Here is a 21,669-nt window from a genome sequence, read left to right on the forward strand (position 1 = left end):
GAATGGGTTGACAGACCTAAGTTCTATTTTTTTCCTTGCAAAATGATGTCCATTTACTCCAACATCATCTGTTTCTTTTCACTATTTTTTGATAAGGTTGCATGTAGCAAACATGCTATATAGAATCTACAAAAAGGATGGAACCCTGCCAGCTTTTGGGTGACAATCATATGGCTGGATATAGGAGAGCAGTTCCGTTTTTCTGACTGGCAAGAAATGCCTACATAGCATGCTTTTCACTTCATCGACATGCACAGTATAGGACAGTCCAAATTGTCAATGCTCTCTAGCCAAAGGTCACCAGGAACACACCTGTGGCTGAACAAGTTGAACTCATTACTTGTTGCAGCCAGGAAGAACACACAGTATGGGGAACTGGGAGGATCTTAGTAAGAGGGTGCTACAAAGGGCTTATATTAAGATTTGAGTTTGTGGTAGGTGATTTGGGGGACTTTGCTCTAAAATGAGATGCTGTCAAGAAGCAGGGATAATTCTGTGACTGTAGCTTAATAAACCTTATGTAGAAAAGGGGAAGATTAGAATGAGGTTAAAGCTGTAATTGGTAAAGAAGTAACAGCCACTCATATTAGTTTGATATTTTCAGTTGGTGTATTCCATCTGGAGGCTTGAGTAAGGTCCAAGTTTTTGGCAGTGTTCAGACATGATGATGGAGTAGTCTTATTTCTGTCCTGATCCATCATGGTCATGGAGCGACCTTTCCTGATGTTGATGTTCTCAGAAACTCTTTGTTCAATAGGAGGCACCAAGGACTAGCTGTGCCGGGCCAGTTCCCAGAAACACCAAGACCCAACTGACAGTGCCAGACCAGCTACTTGGTATGAGGGACGTCTTTTCTCTTTTTCAGAATATAGCAGCTAAGAACTGAGGCCCTAGGTTATGAAGGTTCTGAGAAGCACAACCCCTTAGGCTACCCAACAGGTTGACCTACACACACGCACAACACACACGAACTGAGGCCCTGGAGTAAAAAACAATTTCTTTGATTCCTAGGTCTGCTCTTCACTACCTATGGGCCCATGGGTAAACTATCTAACTTCTCTATGCCTCAGCTTCCTCATATGAGTATGGAGGATAATAATGGTACTTGCCTCATTGGATTGTTGGGAGAAATGAGATGATACATACTAAAAACTTGTACCAAATAAATCTTAGTTATTATTATATCACAGAAAATATATTGGGGCAGAGAAAACAAACAAACAAACCAAGTATAGTCCAGGTAATTGTGCCAGGTAAGTCTAAGAGTAGTAAAAAAGTGAGGATAGAAAAGCAAAATAGTCCTAACCGGTTTGGCTCAGTGGATAGAGCGTCGGCCTGCAGACTCAAGGGTCCCAGGTTTGATTCCAGTCAAGGTCATGTACCTTGGTTGCAGGCACATCCTCAGTAGGGGGTGTGCAGGAAGCAGCTGATGGATGTTTCTCTCTCCTCGATGTTTCTAACTCTCTCTCCCTTCCTCTCTGTAAAAAAATCAATAAATATATATTTTTTTTAAAAGAAAAAGCAAAATAATTTACTTTGGGTTGTAATCTATAATTATAAACCTGTTAATTGTCCAGTTTACTTTTGAGAGACATTGATTTGTTGCTCCACTTATTTATGCAGTCATTGGTGGAGTCCTGTATGTGCCCTGCCACGGGATGATGGTCTAATCAACTGAGCTACTGGGTCAGGGCCCCAAATCGTATTTCAAAGCGACAAGATTGCTTAATGTCCTCTTTAAATTCTAGAAAACTAAAATATCTTGATAGTCTCAGCACCATGGTCTAAGTCAGTGGTCGGCAAACTCATTTGTCAACAGAGCCAAATATCAACAGTACAACGACTGAAATTTCTTTTGAGCCGAAAACCGACTTCTGCGCATGGGCCACGAAGTTTCAATCGCACTGTACGCACGTGGTATGTTATGGAAGAGCCACATTCAAGGGGCCAAAGAGCTGCATGTGGCTCTCCAGCCGCAGTTTGCCGACCATTGGTCTAAGTGGATTTGATAGGCTGCTTTGATAAATCAATGATTAGGCTGAAACCATAAAACAATGTTTAGTCCACTCCACTGAAGACGTGGATCAAAGTCAGCTTCTTCCAGGTACTTTCCTTGGTTGTCCTTTTCTGAGCCTGGTCAACAGTTGCTCAGTTGCACCACCCTGCTGACTTTGCAGTAGGAAAAACATTCTGTTGAGTCATTGATTGGTTGCTTCACGTGCATGTTTTGTCTTGCTAATTAGATTGTGAAGGAAGGTCTTAAACCAGTCTAGGAATTCCGTTTATAAAGCCCTTTCAAACCCACCACCTCTTGCTTCTCTTTAAAAACCCTATAATTGGCTTATCGTCATCTTCATTTTCTAAGTGTGGAAAGAAGCAAAGTTAATAGATAGCGTTTATCTAGTTCAGCAGCCTCTGCACAGCGTACCTCGTTAAGGCCTCGCGAGGACCTGTGGAGCGGTTAACACCCCACGTGGCAGCGGAGCGAGGCTTCGCACACGGGAGCCGCGGCCCGCAGTGCCCTTACCCCGACAGCGACAGCTCCTCTCGGCACCTTCCAGGGCGGCGAGCGGGCCTCAGCCGGGGCGGGAGACCGGGGAGGCCCCGCGCTGGGCTGTGGGAGCGAGGGAGCGGCCTGAGGCCAGGTTTTCCAATGTCCAGTTCACTTCTGTTTTCCGATTTGGGGTGCATGGCGGGCCCCGGGCACTGCAGGCATCACTGCGCTGGGCGCCGGTGATGCCCCAGGGGGTGTTCCTCTCAGGAAGCTCAATCTGAGGGCAGGGAAGACGTGCAGTAACAAGTGATGAGCACGCTCTCCCGTCCGTCGCCCCTGTCACCTCCACAGTAAGGGCGTGCGGGTCCCAAAGTCCAGGGCTGCGAGAAGGCCCAGCCGGTCCCTGCCCCGAGGGGAAGCCGGTAGGGAAGGAGGCTGAGACCCCAGGGCAAAGAGCCGAGGAAACTGGCGAGCGTCCCACCTTCCCGGGGCGAAGGTTCTGAATTCCGGGCGACCGTTATGGTAACGGAACGACGGCTCCAGGTAGCCGCCGGGGCTGGAGCTTGGGACCCTTCGGGCGGCCGCCGCCGTATTCCCAGGGCTCGGCGCCCCTCGCCCCATCTGATTGGCCGGAGGAGGAAAAGGGCGGGAGGACCCCTGGAGGAGGCGCGCGCGCAGACTGGCCAGGGTTTCCCGCGGAGGCTCCGAGGGGGCGAAGGGGCGGGAGCTGGGCTGGGGGTGAGGGCTTCGCGCGTGCGCAAGGCGGGAGGCGGCGGCTGGGGGCTGCTGGGAGGGCTGGGCAGCCCGAGAAACGGGTGGGCGCCGGAGAGGCCCGGGGTGCGCGTGCGCGTGCGCGTTGGAGCCCGAGTCGCGGGAGGAGGCGGGAGCTGTAGAGGCGGCAGAGGGGGCGGGTCGCGGCGGGCGCCACGTCCGCAGCCAGAGGCCAGCGCCGCCGTCAACGGAGTCTTTGGCTGCACCGCTTGAGGAGGCGCCTCCGGAACCCGCAACCGCCCGAGGCTGTGCCTGCCGCACTAGCCGCCTCGGCTCTTCTTGGTTCTGCCCGCTCCCTCCGCCGGCCCCGGCCCAGGCGGCGGCCCCGACCCCGGCGGTAAGTCGGGATGGCAGGGCGGGGGGCACCGTCCCGGCTTGTGGCCCCCTCTCGGTCGGTCGCTTTCTTCCGTTAGCTCTGCACCTCACCGCCCCCCCTCTCCGGGCCTGGCTGCCGCGAGTGGGGCCTTTGGGAGCACCGAGCAGGAAAGGGGGAGGGGCTGGGCGATGTTGGGGGGCCGACGGAGGTTCGCTGGCGGAGTCACCCCTCTTCACCTGTCCCTGACTCCTCCGCCGTGGTTTGAGGTTGGGACCTCACCTTGCAAGTCTCCGCCTGACTTCCTAGCTCCTTGGGTGTCATGCTGGGAGAATGGGGGAGCCGTCAGCCCGGGGGAGGAGAGGGATGCAGCCGAGCGGCTGTGCTGGGCTCCCCGCCCCACGGACTCCTGACCTGTTGATAAACCACTCTCTGGGGTTCGGGCACACAAACCTTGGTCCCCAGTGGACATTCCCGGTGCTCTGCCCAGGTAGAAAGCTCTCGCCCCCGCGCCTAACCTAAGCCTACCAGTGTGGGTTGGAGAGGCGCCGGCGGCGCCAGGGGTGACTGGGGACCGCTGGCGCATTAGTCTCCTGGGTCTAAATTAACGCCGTGCCCGCTAAGCACACGCAAGACTGGTTCCCAAGCTCCCCCTTCCAGTCAGATCCCGTCTCCTAAACAGGTCGCCTCTTCTCTGTGAGAAGACAAATCCTGGACTCCTGTGGGAGTGGGGGTGCTGGGTGTTCAACGTGGAGCTGAGGGAGGTGCTGCGCTCCGCTCTAGCCACGGCTCCTCCAGGGTCATTTTCTGCCTCTCCTGCCACGTCACTCCCTCTGCTAAAGGGAAAAAAAAAAAAAAAAAAAAGACTTGCTAGTACCTAAAGGGACCAGTGTGGGGAGACGGGGCCGCTGGGAAAGGTTCACAAACACCGAGAAAAAGGAAGATTATTTGATCTATTACGCCCTTGTGAACACCGTGCTGATTTCAAATGACAGTGTTTACTACCTGTGATTATTTGCTATATGCTATTGTTTACCCTTTAAAACTTCTCCTGGTGCGGGTGCTCAGAATATTAACACATCAACCTGTACGTGACTGTGTGTCCATACCTGTTGTTTTTTTAAAGAGGGGAGTAACCTTTAATAAATCTATATGCATCCTGTTTTGATTTTTTTTACACTTTCCTTTCTTTAGTCATTGTTATAATAAATGTACCAGAAACCACGGTCAGTAAAAAATTGTCTACGTGTAGGCACATCGTTAGAAAAGCTTGAAGTAGTTCTTGTGTGTGTGTGTGTGTATGTGTGTGTGTGTGTGTGTGTGTGTTAGGTTTTTTGGTTTTTTTTTAACTACAGGGAAATCTTTACCTTTCTTTGTTTCAGTCATTGAGTATTTGCTCTCTTGCTACTTCCTGAAGATAGCTCACTGGATTATATATATATAAACACCTTCAGAAGAGGGCCTTTATATGCTTGTTCAGGCTGAAACCCCAGTACCTAATACAGTGTCTGACACATAGTAGGCACACAAATACCTGTTGAGCTAATGAGGTAATAACTTATGAAGATGGTTGATGTACTGGTTATCTGGTTTGATAGTGTACTGTATTGCTGCTTAATGTTTCATTTAAGGGCAACACAAAAATTGCCATTTTGATACTGTCAGTTGTTACTTGTCACTAGGTAATCACAAGTTTTACTTGCAGATTATTTTTTCTTTCCTGCCAGATTCAGTGCATTTCTTATAGTCTATTTGCTGTTGATTTAATAGGCAAGGCCCATCTTAAAAGCAGCCTGTTCAGGATACTTGGCTAACTAGAGAAGCCTAAAAATAGTAAGCTGGTGTTTTACTATACACTGCTTGTTGGTGTATGTGTGTTAAAGCCCTGTATAAATATATATTTGAAACTCCTTGTAGTCATTTGGCAAAGAACTCACCCTCACATGGGAGTGAGGATGTGGCAAAGTTCCTATATAATAGAATATGTAGAAGAATTTAACTAATTCATTTATAGTCTTCTTTTTATAGGGAAATTAGCACTTACTGTTTAATAACAGGTTTTTGAAGTGGCATTGAAGGTAAACTGCTCTACACTGGATTTTGTAAAAAGCTTTATACAGCTTGTTAGTGCTGTTTAGATTCCTTTGGTACACATAGAGGGGTTTAACCACAGGCAAATTTATGCACTCTTTTCAGATGTTATTTTCATTATTAATGCAAACTTTACATATATGTAAAGTGTTACAGATATCCACAAACAACATTGATTCATCTGTTTTCCTTTTAAAAAGAAAGCTTCCTAAGAGGCATTTGTTTACTTATTTCTATTATTGGAAGAAATGATCCTCTAGGAAAAAGTGTTATTAATCCTTGCTCAATATATTTGCCAGCTGCAATAACAATGATATTATTTTACTGGACAAGTCCTGCACATTTCAGTTTGTTAAAAAAAAGCACATACTTATAACCAGTTTTAAGTTGGTATAGTTTGATCACACGTCAGGACCAAATAGTAAAATGTCCATAAATTATTTGTTCTTCCCTAAAGGCTGTTTTCTGTTTTTGCCTTCCTTAGAAAAGTGCATTTTTAAAAATAGAAACTTGTTTGCATTATGAATTCCTAGAGAGCAGATTTTTTTTTGTTTGTTTGGTTTTGAATGAAACTAAATTGATAAGTGCAGGGAAAGTGTATCCAAATTGGATTGTAAACTCTGGTTGAGAGTAGTCCTGTGTCCTTAATCACACTGAAATCTTCAGTGCCTAATAGATGCCTGGCACATAGTAGGGACTCAAATGAATGGTGGGTGGGGTAATGACTCAGTGAATTTAGGGCAGATAGTTTACATAGAATTTAATAATTCTGTATAAGGGTAACATTTAAAAATGGTCATTTTGACACTTGTACAGTCATTTGTTACTTGTCTCCATGTGTTATATACTTATAAATTTTACTAGCAGATTATTTACTTTTCATAATTTTAAGAGTTTAAGGGTGTGTTTGTCTTCATAATTCCCAATTTAAGAGAAACAGCCCCCTTGTAATAATGATAACAGGATGATAATGTAAAAACTATTTATCCTTAGTGAGAAAGTGATAATATCCATAAAGAGGTGATATCACCAAAAGTTTGACAAACATGTGTGGAGAAGTTTGTAATGGTGTATGTGATATATCTATACAGATGGCATAGATAGTTAAGGATTTTAGCAAAAAAGTACCTTTTTAAGGTAATTTGGTGTCTTGTGACCAAATTGAGAATTTAGAAAAATATTCTACATATGGCATTTACACAATTTTTATTACCCTAATTGTTCTAGAGGAATTTTAATACTGCATACTTGCTGTTAATACCAGTGATGTACAAGAAACTCTCTCTCTCACACACACACACACACACACACACACACCACACACGCACGCACACACACGTGTCTATAGCCTCTTAGGACTTTCAGAGCCCTCTAATAACAAGATCCTCTGGTCTAAGGAGCCAGGCTTCTGGCCTGGCAGAACTCCAGCTTTTCTGTTTTATTGTTTATTGATAATCCTGTTGGTAACTTTAGCTAACAATGTTCAGTGTAACTGTGGGTGTTTCTGTATAATAGTTTCTAGATTCCTATATTTCAAGCTTTTCTACCCAAATACTCCAAACGTAAGAGCAAAGTCATGGGGGAGATGGGGATGTGGTTGGGCTGGGAAGAGAGCTGGTAAATCTGAGTATATCCTGAATAAGTTCCAGGCTAGAATGAAATTTCTTGAAAGTCTAGTAATCTTTAAAAATTCTCAAGTGCTTTTCTCTTTTTAATTAGTGTATATTTAAAAATTAAATAATATTTTAAATTACTGGGTACTATACTAAAATGCAAGTAGCATGTCTCTCTTGTGGTTCTTGAAGCACCAGCATACCATTACCTAATCTTAAAGATGTACATCTGAAAAGCATGATTCTAGCTTAAAATGTTTTGTGTTTTTTTTAACCGAAAAGTTGGACCATATATTGTTGTGCATTTTTGTGATGCTTAAAATTAATGTGGATTCAAATGATATTTTTATCCCACTAATTCCATAAATACTTTGTGTCCGTTTACAGCAAAAACATGTACTAGCAAAATGGTAACAATATAAGTAAGATATTTAAATTGCAGACCAGAGATAATAGCAATAAGAGCGAAGTCTCAGGGTGGTGTGGAGTTGGGGATGAGGGAAATGGGACACTCTATCCAGGCCACAGGAACTTAGCTAGTTGAGCAGGAATTTTAACTAAGAGTCCTGGAAGCCAGGTCTCAAAAAGAAGAAAACATGCTAAGTATTTTTTTTTTTTGGGGGGGGAAAGTTTTCTGAATACCTCTAAAGGTTTCTGAATAGCTCTAAAGAAATGTAGTTAGTGGGTAATTCCTTAACAGTGTGGTATAGTTAATGTAGTAATAGCCTGCATAAGGTTGTTTGTCACGGTTCCCTTCCCAAGGACATAACCAGTAATAAAACTCAGTGATGTCATTTTCCTCCAGTCAGCTTTTGTGATTCAAGTACATTGTTTTTCAGATGACCAACTTGATTTGAGGATGAAAACCTAGAATAACTAGGTAGATGAACTGTATAATCTTTTAAAATGTCCTTTATATCACTGATTTCTAAGATTTAAAAATATGTTTTTTTCTTTCATTTCAAAAGCAATCTGTAGAAAATTAAATTATATTCATCTCTATATGTAGAAATGCTTTGTGAGTGTGTGTGTGTATAATCTCTCCCCGTCCCCCCCCCCCCATCCCCATACTGGCAGCCTGTCAACACTCTAGTATACTTTCTTCCAGTCTCTTTATGTGCATTTTTAAAAAAGCTGGATCAATGATATATGCCTTTTATATTTTCTAAATGCAACATTAGCATTTCCCCATAGTATTTGATCTTCATAAATTATTTTAATGTCTGCAGTGTGTGTTTTTAGAAAGCTTATAAATTCATCTCTTGCCTTCCATGAGTGTGTACTCATTTGACTATTCATCTCCTGGTATATTTTTTGTTTTGTTGGCTTTTTTTTCACCTCTTAAATATGAGCAGTCCAGTTATCAGTTTACTTCTCTCTTTTCCTTGATCATATCACCCACCTCCCACAGCTTCAGCTATCACTTCAAACCACTCTCAGGATCTCAAGTCAGACTCATGCTGAGTTTCAAGCCCCTTAAATCCTATTCCCTCCTAAACCTCTGTGGATGCCCTGAAGGCATCTTCAAATACAGCTGTTCAAAAACAAGTTCTAACTAACCGGCGTGGCTCAGTGGATAGAGCGTCGGCCTGTGGACTCAAGGGTCCCAGGTTTGATTCCTGTCAGGGCATGTACCTTGGTTGATGGCACATCCGCAGTTGGGGGTGTACAGGAGGCAGCTGATTGATGTTTCTCTCTCATTGATGTTTCTAACTCTCTATCCCTCTCCCTTCCTCTCTGTAAAAAAATCAATAAAATATATTATTTTATTTTTTATAAAATATATATTTTTAAAAAAACACAAGTCCTTTCATCGTGCCTGTAGTCAACAATAATGTATTGTACACTTATTTATGAGAGGGTAGATCTTGTGTTCTTACCACAATAAAATAAAATTTTAAAAGTCCATATTCTCTCAGAAATAAATGGTTTCTCCTCTCCTGTTGCTTGTCTTCACCATCATCTCTGTCTATTTAGTTGCTTATTCTCCTTTTATCTCTCATTAATACTCAAAGTTATGTTCTACTTCATACCAAAAAGTTCAAGTACTTGAGTGTCCATGTATCAGGCATTGATTATGGCCCTGGCGATAGAACAGGGAACAAAACCAAGTCTTGTTCTCATGGACCTTACATTCTAATTGGAAGAGACACAAAGTGAACACATACATATAACAAGCGACAATAAGCACAGTGAAGAATATATAACAGGGTTAGGTGATAATGAGGAGAGGAGTTAGGAGAGTGCTTATCCATTATTATAAGGTGGTCAGGGAAGACCTTTGATAAGGGGACATTTACACAAAGACCTGAAGGAAATAAGGAAGAAGCCAGGTATATAGGGGAAGAGCCTTTAAGGAGAAGGTAAGGAAGCTCCCATGTTGCTAGACTGGACCGAGCAAGAGGCAGAATGGTAGAAAATGACATCAGAGTATTAGATGTTGGGTCTCAGAGGTGAAGGGATGGACTCTGGACTTTATTCTAAGAAAAACAGGCAGCAGCAGGAGGGTTTTAAGCAAAGTATGACATGGCTAGACAGAAAGATCTAGCTGTCCAAGGGTGGAAGCTCAGAGGCCAGTTAAGAGATTTTGTAGTCCAGGTAAGAGATTATGATGGCTTAACTGATTGTGGTAGCAGTAGAGGTGGTGAGAAGTCCTATGCTGGATTTATTTAGGCAACAATATGCCAGTGATTAGGTGGGAATGTTAAAAAAGAGGAAATCAAAGGTGACTTCTAAGTTTTTGGCCCAAACATTTATTTAGACAGGAAAAACTGGCAGAGTTCAGACTGTTATTCCATCTCCCTAAACTACTAAATTAGCCACTTACTGTATTTAATCTTTTTGTCCTAAATGTTCTTGCTTCAGTTAGCTTCTTAAAGCACAGGTCTGACAATGTTATTCTGCTTCCTGGCTCCTTATTGCCTACCCACAGGAAGGTAAAGGTAATTCATATTATTTAGATGAATTTGCACATATCTTTTATGCTTTCATAAAGCACAGTATAAAAAAGTGGTCTTTTTTATTACAAGATAGATTTGGAAAAATTAAAAATATTTTTTAAAGGGTTCTGTATTAGGAGGAAAAGGTAAGACTCTTAGTAGGGATTTGTGGGATATATACAGAAGGCAGTTTTGAAATGTATGCAGTTACTATCACAACTTTTTTTTTTTTTTTTTTTTTACTATCACAACTTTTTAACGCTTGCTAAAATCTGTAAGATGTATAATGTGTATATAATTTCCCCATATTTCTGTACAGGGTATGATAGCCTCTATTGATTAGTGATCTGGATTTGTATGTGTATGGTATACAGATACTGGGATTACAGTGATGAACAAGCTAGACGAAATGTCTCAGGAATCAACAGTTTAGTGGGGAAGAAAGTAGCTCTGAAATAGTTATTCCTTAGGAAGGGACACATACACTCTGCCAGGAATTTCTGAATGTTTTGTCTTCAATTTGTTAAAATAGTATTCTCACCTTAGAGTTAGGACTAGAATATCTTTAATTTCTATTTTTTATTTCCTGAACAACATGGATCCATGAAATTATTTGTCCTTAGCCATACAGTTTATGGTCAAGTTGGGATTTGAGACTCAGGGTCTCTGATCCCAGAACCGTAAACACTATGCTGTGTAATACCTATGATGCTAAATTAAAGGAATATAAATATGAATGGAAACAAATTTAACATTCTGATTTAAGGGAGCTTTAAAATTGAGGCAGGTCAGTCAAGAACTCCTTCTCCCAGGAATGCATCACCTGATATTCTTTTGTTTTTGCTCTTTGTCAGAGATTACTATATGTCTTTACTATCACTTTATTTTCTTTATTATTATTATTACTTTTAAGTAGTAAGATATTTTATTGTTTTGCTTTTTAAAAATAATACTGTGAAGGTCTCAGGCCTACTTTGTTTTTAGTTTTTATTTTATATGTCTTTAAAAATATTCCCAAGAGCTGTTTTTGAGCTCCCTCTCATCGATGGCTCCATGCCAGCCTCCCTTGGCCTTGCTCAGTAGGGAGTTATCTTTGCAGACCTTACTCATCCTAGCAGCAGCTCTGATTTGGTGTCAGAGGACCATGAATGCTCTTCTGGCTGTTGCTGGCATGCTGCATGGCCGGAGGCAACTCACTCTTTTGAGTGCTTCTTCAGGAAGATTCTCCCACCAGCAGTGTACCAGTGCCCCATTGTCCCACACTCTCTCCAATACAGAATGAACTTTGCCAATCAGTCTCAATGCGCTTTCTTTACCTCTCTAGTTGTGGAACTTCCACTCAGCCAGCTTTCCCGCGGTTCTGGGTGGTAGTTCTGCCTTTTAGTTGTAATTTTGATGTGGTTGTGAGAGGCAGCAAGTATAGCTGTTTACCTATACCGCCATCTTGGTTCTCCCCTTTACTATCACTTTAAATCTAAAGTGTGTATAAAATAATCTGCTAAATTCACAAACCAGACCAGCATAAGATAGGTGTTCTTGGTAAGTGGCCCGAGTCACTACAGCAACTGAAAGATACGTAAGCACGCGGGCAGGTGCTGCAGGACTCTGGGATACAGTGAAGTCCCAACTTACACAGGATTTAGGTTTTAAAGGCATTGCAAGTTGAATTACATAAAGTTAAAATTACCTTTGAAAAATCCCACTTCTCACAACCACTACCTCTCTTACCCCCATTTATCAACTTTTGCCGTAATTATTGAGCTACAGAAGGAAATATGAATGAGTTTTTATCTGATCATCCAGTACTTTAAAATCATTAGGAATCATTAAGGAAAGGGAAACTTTCCTGACTTTCCTTTGACCACTTCAACCACTCTGTTCTGCAATATGTATGAACCTTGAATACATTATTCTAAGACTCCTAAGAGGTCTTTCTGCTTGTTCTTGCTCTCCTGTTGCATGTTCTCCCACAATAGCCAGAATTGTTGTTTTAAAAAGTATAAATCAGAACATATCACTCCTCTCTGTTCAGTACCTTTTATTGGCTCCCCATCTCACTCAAGAGTTAAAAGCTAACCACCACCTGGCCTTGTTAGGGCCTACGTAGTCCAGAATACTTAGTGGACTGCTGGGACCACAGGCCTACTTTCTGGCCAAGCAAGAAAATTTTAGGCCAGTCTTGACTTGTTTTAATTTTTACTTAGTCAAGTGACTATAAAAGCAAATATTTTAAAATAGTAAAGGAGATCAACCAAAGAACTTGTTTGCATATATGCATAACCCATGGTCACACACAATAGGGTGGTGAAGGCCTGGGGTGGGGGACGGGCTAGAAGGTGTCAGTAGGGAAAAAGGGGGGACATATGTAAATACTTTAAACAAAAGGAAATTGGGAAAAGAAAGTTTGTTTTCTTCATCCTAGCATAGCTTTATTAGGTTCTTTTACTACTTATACTTAGAGGTAATCATAGTACATTTTTTTTCATAGATTTTGGACTCTTTTGCTACCTACTTACTAGAGCTCCAAAAACAACAATAAAAAAGTCATCAAAATCTTTCTTAGTGATTCTGGTGTCATCTCTATAGAAGGATGTCATTTTTTTTTTTTAGAAAATTTTCAGATAGAAAATATTTTAGTCATAGGTTTTTCTCTAACTCTGGAAATAAATTACAGTTGAGTTAGCCAATATTCTGTAAGAGGAAGCACTTAAAATTTTTATCTGCTAACCCCCACCTTCCAACTTTCTTCAGTTAGTCATCTTCAGTTTAAGTTGAAGCAGCAATAAAACAGGGAAACGTGTACTATACAATGCCTGCCATTCTTTGGTTGGTATACTATATAATAAAGAGGTAATAGCAAATTGACCATCACTCCAACACACAAGATGGCCACCCCCATGTGGTCAAAGATGGCCGCCCCCAGATGGACACAAGATGGACACCATAAGATGGCCAGCAAGGGAGGGCAGTTGAGAGGGACTAGGCCTGCAAGGGAGGGCAGTTGGGGGCAATCAGGCCTTCAGGGGAGGGCAGTTGGGGGTGACCAGGCCTGCAGGGGAGGGCAGTTGGGGGTGACCAGGCCTGCAGGGGAGGGCAGTTGCAGGGGACCCAGGCCTACAGGGGAGGGCAGTTGCAGGGGACCCAGGCCTACAGGGGAGGGCAGTTAGGGGGGACCCAGGCCTACAGGGGAGGGCAGTTAGGGGCAACCAGGCCTGTAGGGGAGGGCAGTTGGGAGGGACAAGGCCTGCAGGGGAGGGCAGTTGGGGGGGGACCAGGCCTGCAGGGGAGGGCAGTTAGAGATGACCAGGCTGGCAAGGGAGGGCAGTTAGGGGTGACCGGGCCAGCAGGGGAGGGCAGTTGGGGGCGACTGGACCTGCAGGGGAGGACAGTTAGGGGCAGCCAGGCCTGCAGGGCAGGGCAGTTTGCATCGATCAGGCCGGCAGGGAAGCAGTTAGGCGTCGATCAGGCTGGCAGGGGAGCAGTTAGGCATCAATCAGGCAGGCAGGCAGGTGAGCGGTTGGGAGCCAGCAGTCCTGGATTGTGAGAGAGATCCCAGATTGGAGAGGGTTCAGGCTGAGCTGAGGGACACCCCCCCCCCACCACACACACACACAAATTTCATGCACCGGGCCTCTGGTTTGAGATAAGATTTATATTGTACACTAGTTTAACTAAAAGTATGTCTTAAATACCACAAGAGAGAAACAAGAAGTAGTAGTCTTGTGATGGGTGTTTTAAAATGTTGTTTATCTGAATAAAGCTGATTAAGTCTTAATTGAGCATGTGATAAATGGCAGTCTCCCATGTTAAGGTTAAAATGAAATATGTGTGTGTGTTTTTTTAGATCATGAATCAGGCAGATAAAAATCAACAAGAAATCCCATCATACCTTAGTGATGAACCACCAGAAGGTAAGTATGCATTTGTAACACTAAGAATAGAACAAATATCCTATTGAATCCAAGTTCTGATTGTTTTCATTAAATTTAAAAAATAACTACCTTGTCAGTAAATACATTCCAAAAATAATCTATGAAAAACCTTTTTAGCCTCCAAAAGAAAACACTGATATTGGTGAATGAGTACATGTAAAATTTATTTTTCTGTTACTCTTATTTTAAGACCATTTCACAAGTAAGAATATCTTTTAATTTGTAAACAAGAGTGGGTGGGATGCTGAGGAAAGTTGGACTGTGTTTAGTGTTGATACTGTACATACATAAAAAAAAAGAGGTACTTGTGATTTGTTGTTAAACTCCTATCATTTCATCTCATTATTAATTGGTAGCTCTCTCTTCCTATATTATACATGGTCTTAGGGTCTGCTTAATTTACATTCTCTTTAGTTTGAAAATTGTTGTATCATGAATCATTTTATTCTTACCTTTACTTCAGCAATCCTTGGAAACACTAACTGTAGTGCTACATGTCTTGATGGGCAATTTCTATTTATGGTTTTGTTGTAGAATATTACTACCTTTAATTCGAATAGTGATCTCTTTGGACAACTGCCTGTTTGTACAGGACAGTCATATTAGGTAAGAAAGAGAATCAAATTGGAGAATAAGGGATATTAAGTGACTTACAGACCAGATAGATTACAGTAGCAGACGGATGAGGATGTCTCTGGGAAGAGGCTAAGGCTTAACTTCTAGCCCTAGGTATTGTATTCTGTTCCCAGTTCCGTTACCCATTGTCCAAAACTTTCTTCCTATACTTATGTTAGCAGACAAAAATGAAATCACTAGGAAAATAAACACAATGAAAAGTTCATACTTAAGCCTAAAAGAGGATGGAGGTAACTAAGCTTTAGTTTGCTGGAGAAATAGTCTAGAAAATTATCACCTCACCTGTTTTCCTTGTTTTTTAGGGCTAAAACCCTGAAAAGAAGTTAGGGCTCAGTGAAAAAGTTAATAAGGACTTTGTGAGAAAGTCACTAGGAAAGAGATAAAGGCTCTCCAGGAGCATGACCGCCAGGGAAAAGAACAAGCCTCAGGAATGGCTGTGCATGGCAACCTGCTAAACAAAAGTAGTCTGCAAAGTAGATAATTTATAGTGTGGTAATTAGATCAACAGCATTAATATTTATTGGATTTGACTGAGAAAAACTATCTTCATTAAATGCTTGTGCACCAAATTTAGCCTAGCAGTCTGATCCTATATGAGGTGTTCAATGTGAAGCAGTTATGTTTTATCCTCAAATCAGGATTTTCCTCCTTCCCTAGTATTACTGACCTTGACCTTGATTACAAAAGAATGACCAGTTATGTAATCCTTTCCATCATAGTCTTATACTTAATGCAGTAGTTCCCCCTTATGCACAGGGGATACATTCAAAGACCCCCCAGTGGATCCCTGAAACTTTGGATAGTACCAAACCCTATGAATACTATGTTTTTTTCCTATACATATATGCCTATGATAAAACTCACTTTATAAATCAGACAAGGCAAGAGATTAACAAGAATAATAAAATAGACCAATTACGATATACTGTAAAAGAATTACGTGAATGTGGTCTCCCTCTCTCAAACTATCTTATTGTGATGGACATTATTATTCACCTCTTAGGCAGAATGGAGGGGGATGGGTCAAGATTTTATCATGTTATTCAAAATGGTACACAATTTAAAGCTTATGAACTGTTTATTTCTGAAATTTGCCATTTAATATTTTCAAACCAAGGGAAACCATAGGTAAGGCATGACTATGGTATATTCAAATGCTTATCTATATCTTAAGCCTTTTAATTCAGCTATTTAAAAATTTATATTAACTATGTTTATTACTCAAATAGTTTAAATAAAAAACTTGGATTTTAAAAATTTAGACATTGCTGAACATGGACATTTGTAATGTGGTCGACCTTTTCAAAACAACCTCCTGATTGTTAGGAAGTCGTAGGTTACTTGATTTGTAATGTTTTTTGTAGACATATCTAACAATATCATTCTATTTTCTCATTAGGATCAATGAAAGATCACCCACAGCAGCAACCAGGCATGTTGTCCCGTGTGACTGGCGGTATTTTCAGTGTTACAAAAGGAGCTGTTGGTGCCACCATTGGTGGCGTGGCTTGGATTGGTGGAAAGAGTCTGGAGGTGACCAAAACAGCTGTTACAACTGTGCCTTCCATGGGAATAGGGCTGGTGAAAGGGGGCGTGTCTGCTGTGGCTGGAGGTGTTACAGCTGTTGGGTCTGCTGTTGTAAACAAAGTGCCCTTAACAGGAAAGAAGAAAGACAAATCTGACTAAAACATGGAGATACATTTGCTCTCTACAGCATTATGATGCCAGTGGCATTGAATTGCTAAATTATGGACTACAACTAAGTCAACTGTTTTGGACGTTTATCTTCTTAAACTGCTGTGTTGAAAGTATTGATGACTGGCTTTCGTCTAAAGAGAAGAGACCAATACTAGCACAGTGTATGAAAGTTTCTCATACTTAAATTCCAGCTTTTTATCTGGTAAAATGTTACACTTATCAGCTGTAACTGAAGATATATTTGAGTATTTACTATAAGTCTTTTAGTTTAACTAAAAATGTGAAAGTTGAATTTAGTGGATGATCTTTACAATTCCATATGTATAATGTGCCAGGTAACACATCTGTCCCTTAAAAAGGGAACCTTGAACTACATAAACTGTAATTTTGATGTGCCTACTAGTTTCAGATGTCTTAGTTTTTTTATAATGATAGTTGATTAGGCCAAGAGGCATTCTTTTCTTATTTAAGCTGGTAAAAGTAGCAAGATTTAGAGAAATTTAAAAGAAAAGATAAATGGTTTTATGATCCCGAGTGTTAACCATCTTTTGTTAGATATACATTATATTTATTTCATCATCGATGCCTTACAAAAGAAAACATCTTTTCTAACACCCTAATTGTGCAGTTCTTAGAATTATATACGGATTCTCTTAAAAGTTGTTTGTATGAGATCAGTTTTCCCTCTTTAAGAATCTCAGGAGTCGTGGTGTAAAGGAATTTCTTGCTCTTAGCAGATTAAATAGTGGTTAACTTTTTGTTATCTGTCTGTAGTTACGACCAGACAATATGTTTCAACCTGGGTTCATGCTCCATCGTCAGTACGCCTCACAGTGCCTAAGGGACATGTCTTTGCTAGTCAGAAGCTTTGTTGGAAGAGTTTCAGATTAAGGATGGACAAAATTTTCAGTTTTTAAAAATTACCTAGAACATCCCAGATATAAAAAGAATACTTCACATTTATTTTACATCTAGGATGGCTTAAATTATAAGCAGGTCTTTTTAAAAACATGGTAAAAAGAGCCACAAATATGTGAGAGCTGCCTTTTAAATGGAATGAAATGAGCTCCATGGATTAGTTTTGAATGTAAAATATATTAAGTGCTTTCAATGGTTTATAGGCTTTTAAAATGTTATCTCACCATCCTTTAAAGCAGCTGTAGACTTTATATCGTTTTTGAAGTCAAATTCAGGCAGGGAATTGAAGTTTTTGATTGTGGATGATAAGTGTGTCATGTCTTAACATATCTCATCATGTCTCATTCATTTTCAAAGAATATGACTTAGCTGAAATTCATCTTTTTGTTTCTTGTTTCATAAAAAATTTAAAAGTGGCATATATATATATGTGTGTATATATGTATATATATATATATGGCATTCCTCTTAACTAAGGGTTATAATCCAATCCTGGGAAAAAAAATCTTAGTTTATACTTAAGTCCAGATATTTGCCTCCATTCTGCAGATTTTTTTTTTCCTTGCAAGGGAGGGAAGGAAAGGTATGATGCTCTGGAGTAACTAAGTGAAATAGCCTCCCTGAGAACTTAAAACAGATCACTTTCGCACCCAAGGCTGAACTGTTTATAAACAACAAAGAATTTTTACATTAATAATGTGGATTACAAACTGGATAAGAACATTACTTTTCAAAACTTTCATAAATACCAGTAGGGATTTTAAGCAAATCTACAAAGGTTCTTGAACTTTTCTACAGTATATAAAACGGAAAAGTTGTTAAGGAGTTCAATTCATCAGAAATTAAATGGCCTTTTATTTCATGCCGTGTTATTTAAGGTATACTTACTTGTTGGTATATCTGGTCAGATGTCATAATTAGCAAAGGTGTTGTTTTTTTTAAATCCAAAATTAATAGATGAACACAAATAATGACCTAAAATAATGGTAGTGGAGAACTTGTTTCCTGCTATTTGAAAGAAATTATTACTTCATTAATAGGTCATATTTCTAATTTATCTTCTCTAGTCATAGGTTCTGCTGTGCTTTATACCTGCATTTCCAAATATACTTTAGTTTACTGTATGCTTGCATATTTATTTTTAACTTTGCTTATCTTTAAAATTGCTTGAGGAAAATAAAATGGTTGTGATTAATTTCTGCTACAGAAAAGCCACCTGGTACATTTTATCTTACCGAGTTTGTTTTAAATTCTAAACTGTAACTTTGTTCAGGAGAGGCTTTTGCAATGATAGCAGAGAACTGTACAAATGAAGTTAGTCATGGAGGTTCTTGTTGAAATGAACTTGCCATCTGATATGTATAGCTGTACACTTGAGTCTTTCTCAGTTTATTTTTGTAGATTAGCATTTGACCTGTAAACAGTACTAGTTCACTTTAAGAAACTAAGGTTGTTGTACATACCTGGAGGTATCTGTTATTTAGCTTTTCTTTTGAGTGGGTATTTACACAATGAGGGCAACCGTGTGTGACCCACTGAATGACTGATCTAATAATGTTGATATTATGAGTCCTGCACTTAGATGAAAATAACTGATGACTGAATTTTTTTGTATTAAAGGAATGAGAAAAGAATACATGAATCTGTTAATAAAACACTATGATCTACAAAATATGAAATGTTTCATAAAGATCTAAGGAAATAAAGGAAATTTTAAAACAGGGTAGTCTTAAAATTTTTAGTTACATAGCAGTTTAGAAAGTTTAACATTTTTTGACATTAATGAAGAAACAAAACATCTCTGAATATATTTTGATGCCAACACAATAAATGAAATGCAAATATATTTTTAAACAACTCTAATAAAGATTAAAAATGTAGATTTCTGGGTTTTACCCAACTTGCTGAATCTCTTGGGTGGCGCCTGTAGAGTGCAGTTTAACCTCTGCTGGTGGTTCCTATGCACGCTGACATTTGGGAACTGATGAAGTTACAAAGTAGTGAGCACTTCGCTCTGTCCTACGTAGCTGTGGAACCAACTCAGACACCTCACTGAACAGAACTGACTCAAAGGGATGGGAACCAGTTGGAGTAAGGTAGAAAATGGATATATATTGGGCATCTACTTACCCACGAGGTGCTATCCACACATTATCTGATTTAATCACTTCGAGGGTATATCTTCATTCTCTTCGTACAAATATGGAACAGTCTTTCAATGTTAGTTGAATTTCCTATATAATTTCTGAATTAGTGGAAGTCACTTCTCCAGCTTAGGTCCAGAAACAGAAATGGGGCCATCAGTAACAAGTCCTTAATTCTGCTGTTGGCATTCAGTGCTGCCTGTGTTAGATTTACCAGGCTATCTAGCTTGAACTTCCTGGTGACCAGATTTACTGTGGCAGCTAATTACATTTTGCCACAGAAATGAGTTTAGTGTAATTATATTCCACTAAATGACTTAAAGGAAATAATTTTGTTACTAGAGTCTTTTTTCACACAGGAAATAAAAATTTGACTCTAGTGTTTTATGTGAGAGTATCTCCCCCTGCTCTATTGTTGATTTTGAATTCTTTTAAATTTTATTCATAGAAAGATCCGAATAAGAATGCAAGAATGGAAAAAGGCAGATTCAAAGGTTTACAAAAGAAAATGTAGTAACATTTAGTCTAAGGGAATATAAAGTCAATATAATGGATTTTTTAAAAAATTATTTTTATTGATTTCAGAGAGGAAGGGAGAGGGGGGGAGAGAGAGAGAAACATCAACAATGAGAGAGAATCATTCACCTGCTGCCTCCTGCACGGCCCCTACTGGGGATCGAGCCGGAAACCCAAGCATGTGCCCTTGACTGGAATTGAACCCGGGACCTTTCAGACGACAGGCTGATGTGGATTTTAACTTAATCTTTTCAAGTTAGAGTAAGTTACAAATGTATTTTTAAAACTGTATGTGTCTTAAGTTCTCTATATGGACCTGTGTTGGAAGCTGCCCATTGCCTTCACTAGCAGTGAGGTGTGGACAAGGAACCCTGAAGGCTGGTCAACCTTGAAGCTCTGAAAGATCAGAGCCAACCACCCACTGTCTAGTTGAGACAAAGGGAGCTAAGCAACTTCCACCTTTTAGTTTTAGGTAAATCCTTGCTGATTGACTATTACTGGAATTGCCTGCCTAAAGGCTATGGGTGTATCCCAGTCTTAATAAAAGGGATAGCAAGGCCAGAGCAGGGTGGAGTCCTTCCCCTCAGAGTTGGGCTCCCGCCTGGCCCCAATATTTCCAAATTAATATTTTCTTGTCTCTTTCATTTGCGTGCGGCCTCCTCCTGAACCTGAACCCTGAACCACGCGGGACGTGGGGGGGGGGGGGACACTCGCAACTGGCAGCCCAAACGTGGGGCGGTCATACTTGCAGGCCTGTGCCCTTAAATTTCACTGCTGTAATGACTAGACTAAATTAATGGCCACAAAGCACACAGGGTCACTCAATTCTGACAAACTTTCTTATATACCCTCTTGTAAGTTCACTTTCCTACTCCTCCAGGTGACTTTCATACCTCCTCCTGCTAACCCTCTTCTATACATACTCCCATCTCCCATCCTTCTGTCCTCTGACAGCAGCTCTCCTGCCTCCGCTACCACCCACTCCATCAACCTGCCTACACCTGATGCCACACTCAGACCAGGACTAGTATCTGTGCTTATCCAGTCTGCCGACCTTCACTTCCTTTAGGATATGAAACCCACAGTTTTCCACCTCCATCTCTCTTGGGTCATACCCATCAGCATGTACTAGTAAACAAGTCTTAGTATTTGCTTTCTTTAAAGAAAAATTTCGTGAAAAAACTGCAGTTTCTTCCTTTTCATCTAGCCTTTCAACCTGCTCCAGCTGCTTTCTTACCTTTCTCAGTCCACCAGAATCACTCCTGATAGGGCCAACTAATGATTTCCTGTTTGCCAAATCCATTAGTCACCTGTCTGTATCTTAGTTGGCATCTCCATGGCATTCAATCTTACTGACCATGCCCTCTTTTCTTGGCAGACTTCCACTGGTGAACCCTTTCCAGGATTGGCCAGCCACTGCTACAGATCTGCACTTTGTTTCTGGATAAGCTCATTGAGAGCCATAGCTTTACATTTCATAGATATGCCGATGACCCCTGGATGTCTATCTCCATTCCTAACTTCTCACAATTCTGGACTTTAGCATTTGCCTCTTTGACATCTCTGCTCAGATATCTAGTAGACATCTCAAAAATTAACATCTA

The 21,669-nt window shown here is 40.8% G+C and overlaps 1 protein-coding gene across 2 annotated transcripts; it reads left to right on the top strand.

Moving 5' to 3' along the window:
- Nucleotides 1-3,408: 3,408 nt before the first annotated feature.
- On the top strand, nt 3,409-17,823 carry TMEM263 (transmembrane protein 263). 2 transcript variants are annotated; one of them, XM_008144718.3, is made up of 3 exons: nt 3,409-3,602; nt 14,066-14,132; nt 16,189-17,823. In XM_008144718.3, the coding sequence occupies exons 2-3, from the start codon at nt 14,069-14,071 to the stop codon at nt 16,473-16,475; spliced, it is 351 nt and encodes a 116-aa protein (XP_008142940.1). In that variant the 5' UTR covers nt 3,409-3,602; nt 14,066-14,068; the 3' UTR covers nt 16,476-17,823. The 2 variants fall into 2 exon arrangements, with proteins under 2 accessions (XP_008142940.1, XP_054575426.1); XM_054719451.1 differs by lacking the exon at nt 14,066-14,132.
- Nucleotides 17,824-21,669: the final 3,846 nt, after the last annotated feature.

Source organism: Eptesicus fuscus, chromosome 7 (assembly GCF_027574615.1).
Source record: "Eptesicus fuscus isolate TK198812 chromosome 7, DD_ASM_mEF_20220401, whole genome shotgun sequence".
Lineage (NCBI taxonomy): Eukaryota > Metazoa > Chordata > Mammalia > Chiroptera > Vespertilionidae > Eptesicus > Eptesicus fuscus.

Bases quoted from the DNA above. Each gene is read 5' to 3' on its own strand.
- TMEM263 (XM_008144718.3), top strand. From the start codon at position 14,069: ATGAATCAGGCAGATAAAAATCAACAAGAAATCCCATCATACCTTAGT. The intron at 14,133-16,188 runs GTAAGTATGCAT...TTTTCTCATTAG, and splicing joins TAGTGATGAACCACCAGAAG to GATCAATGAAAGATCACCCA.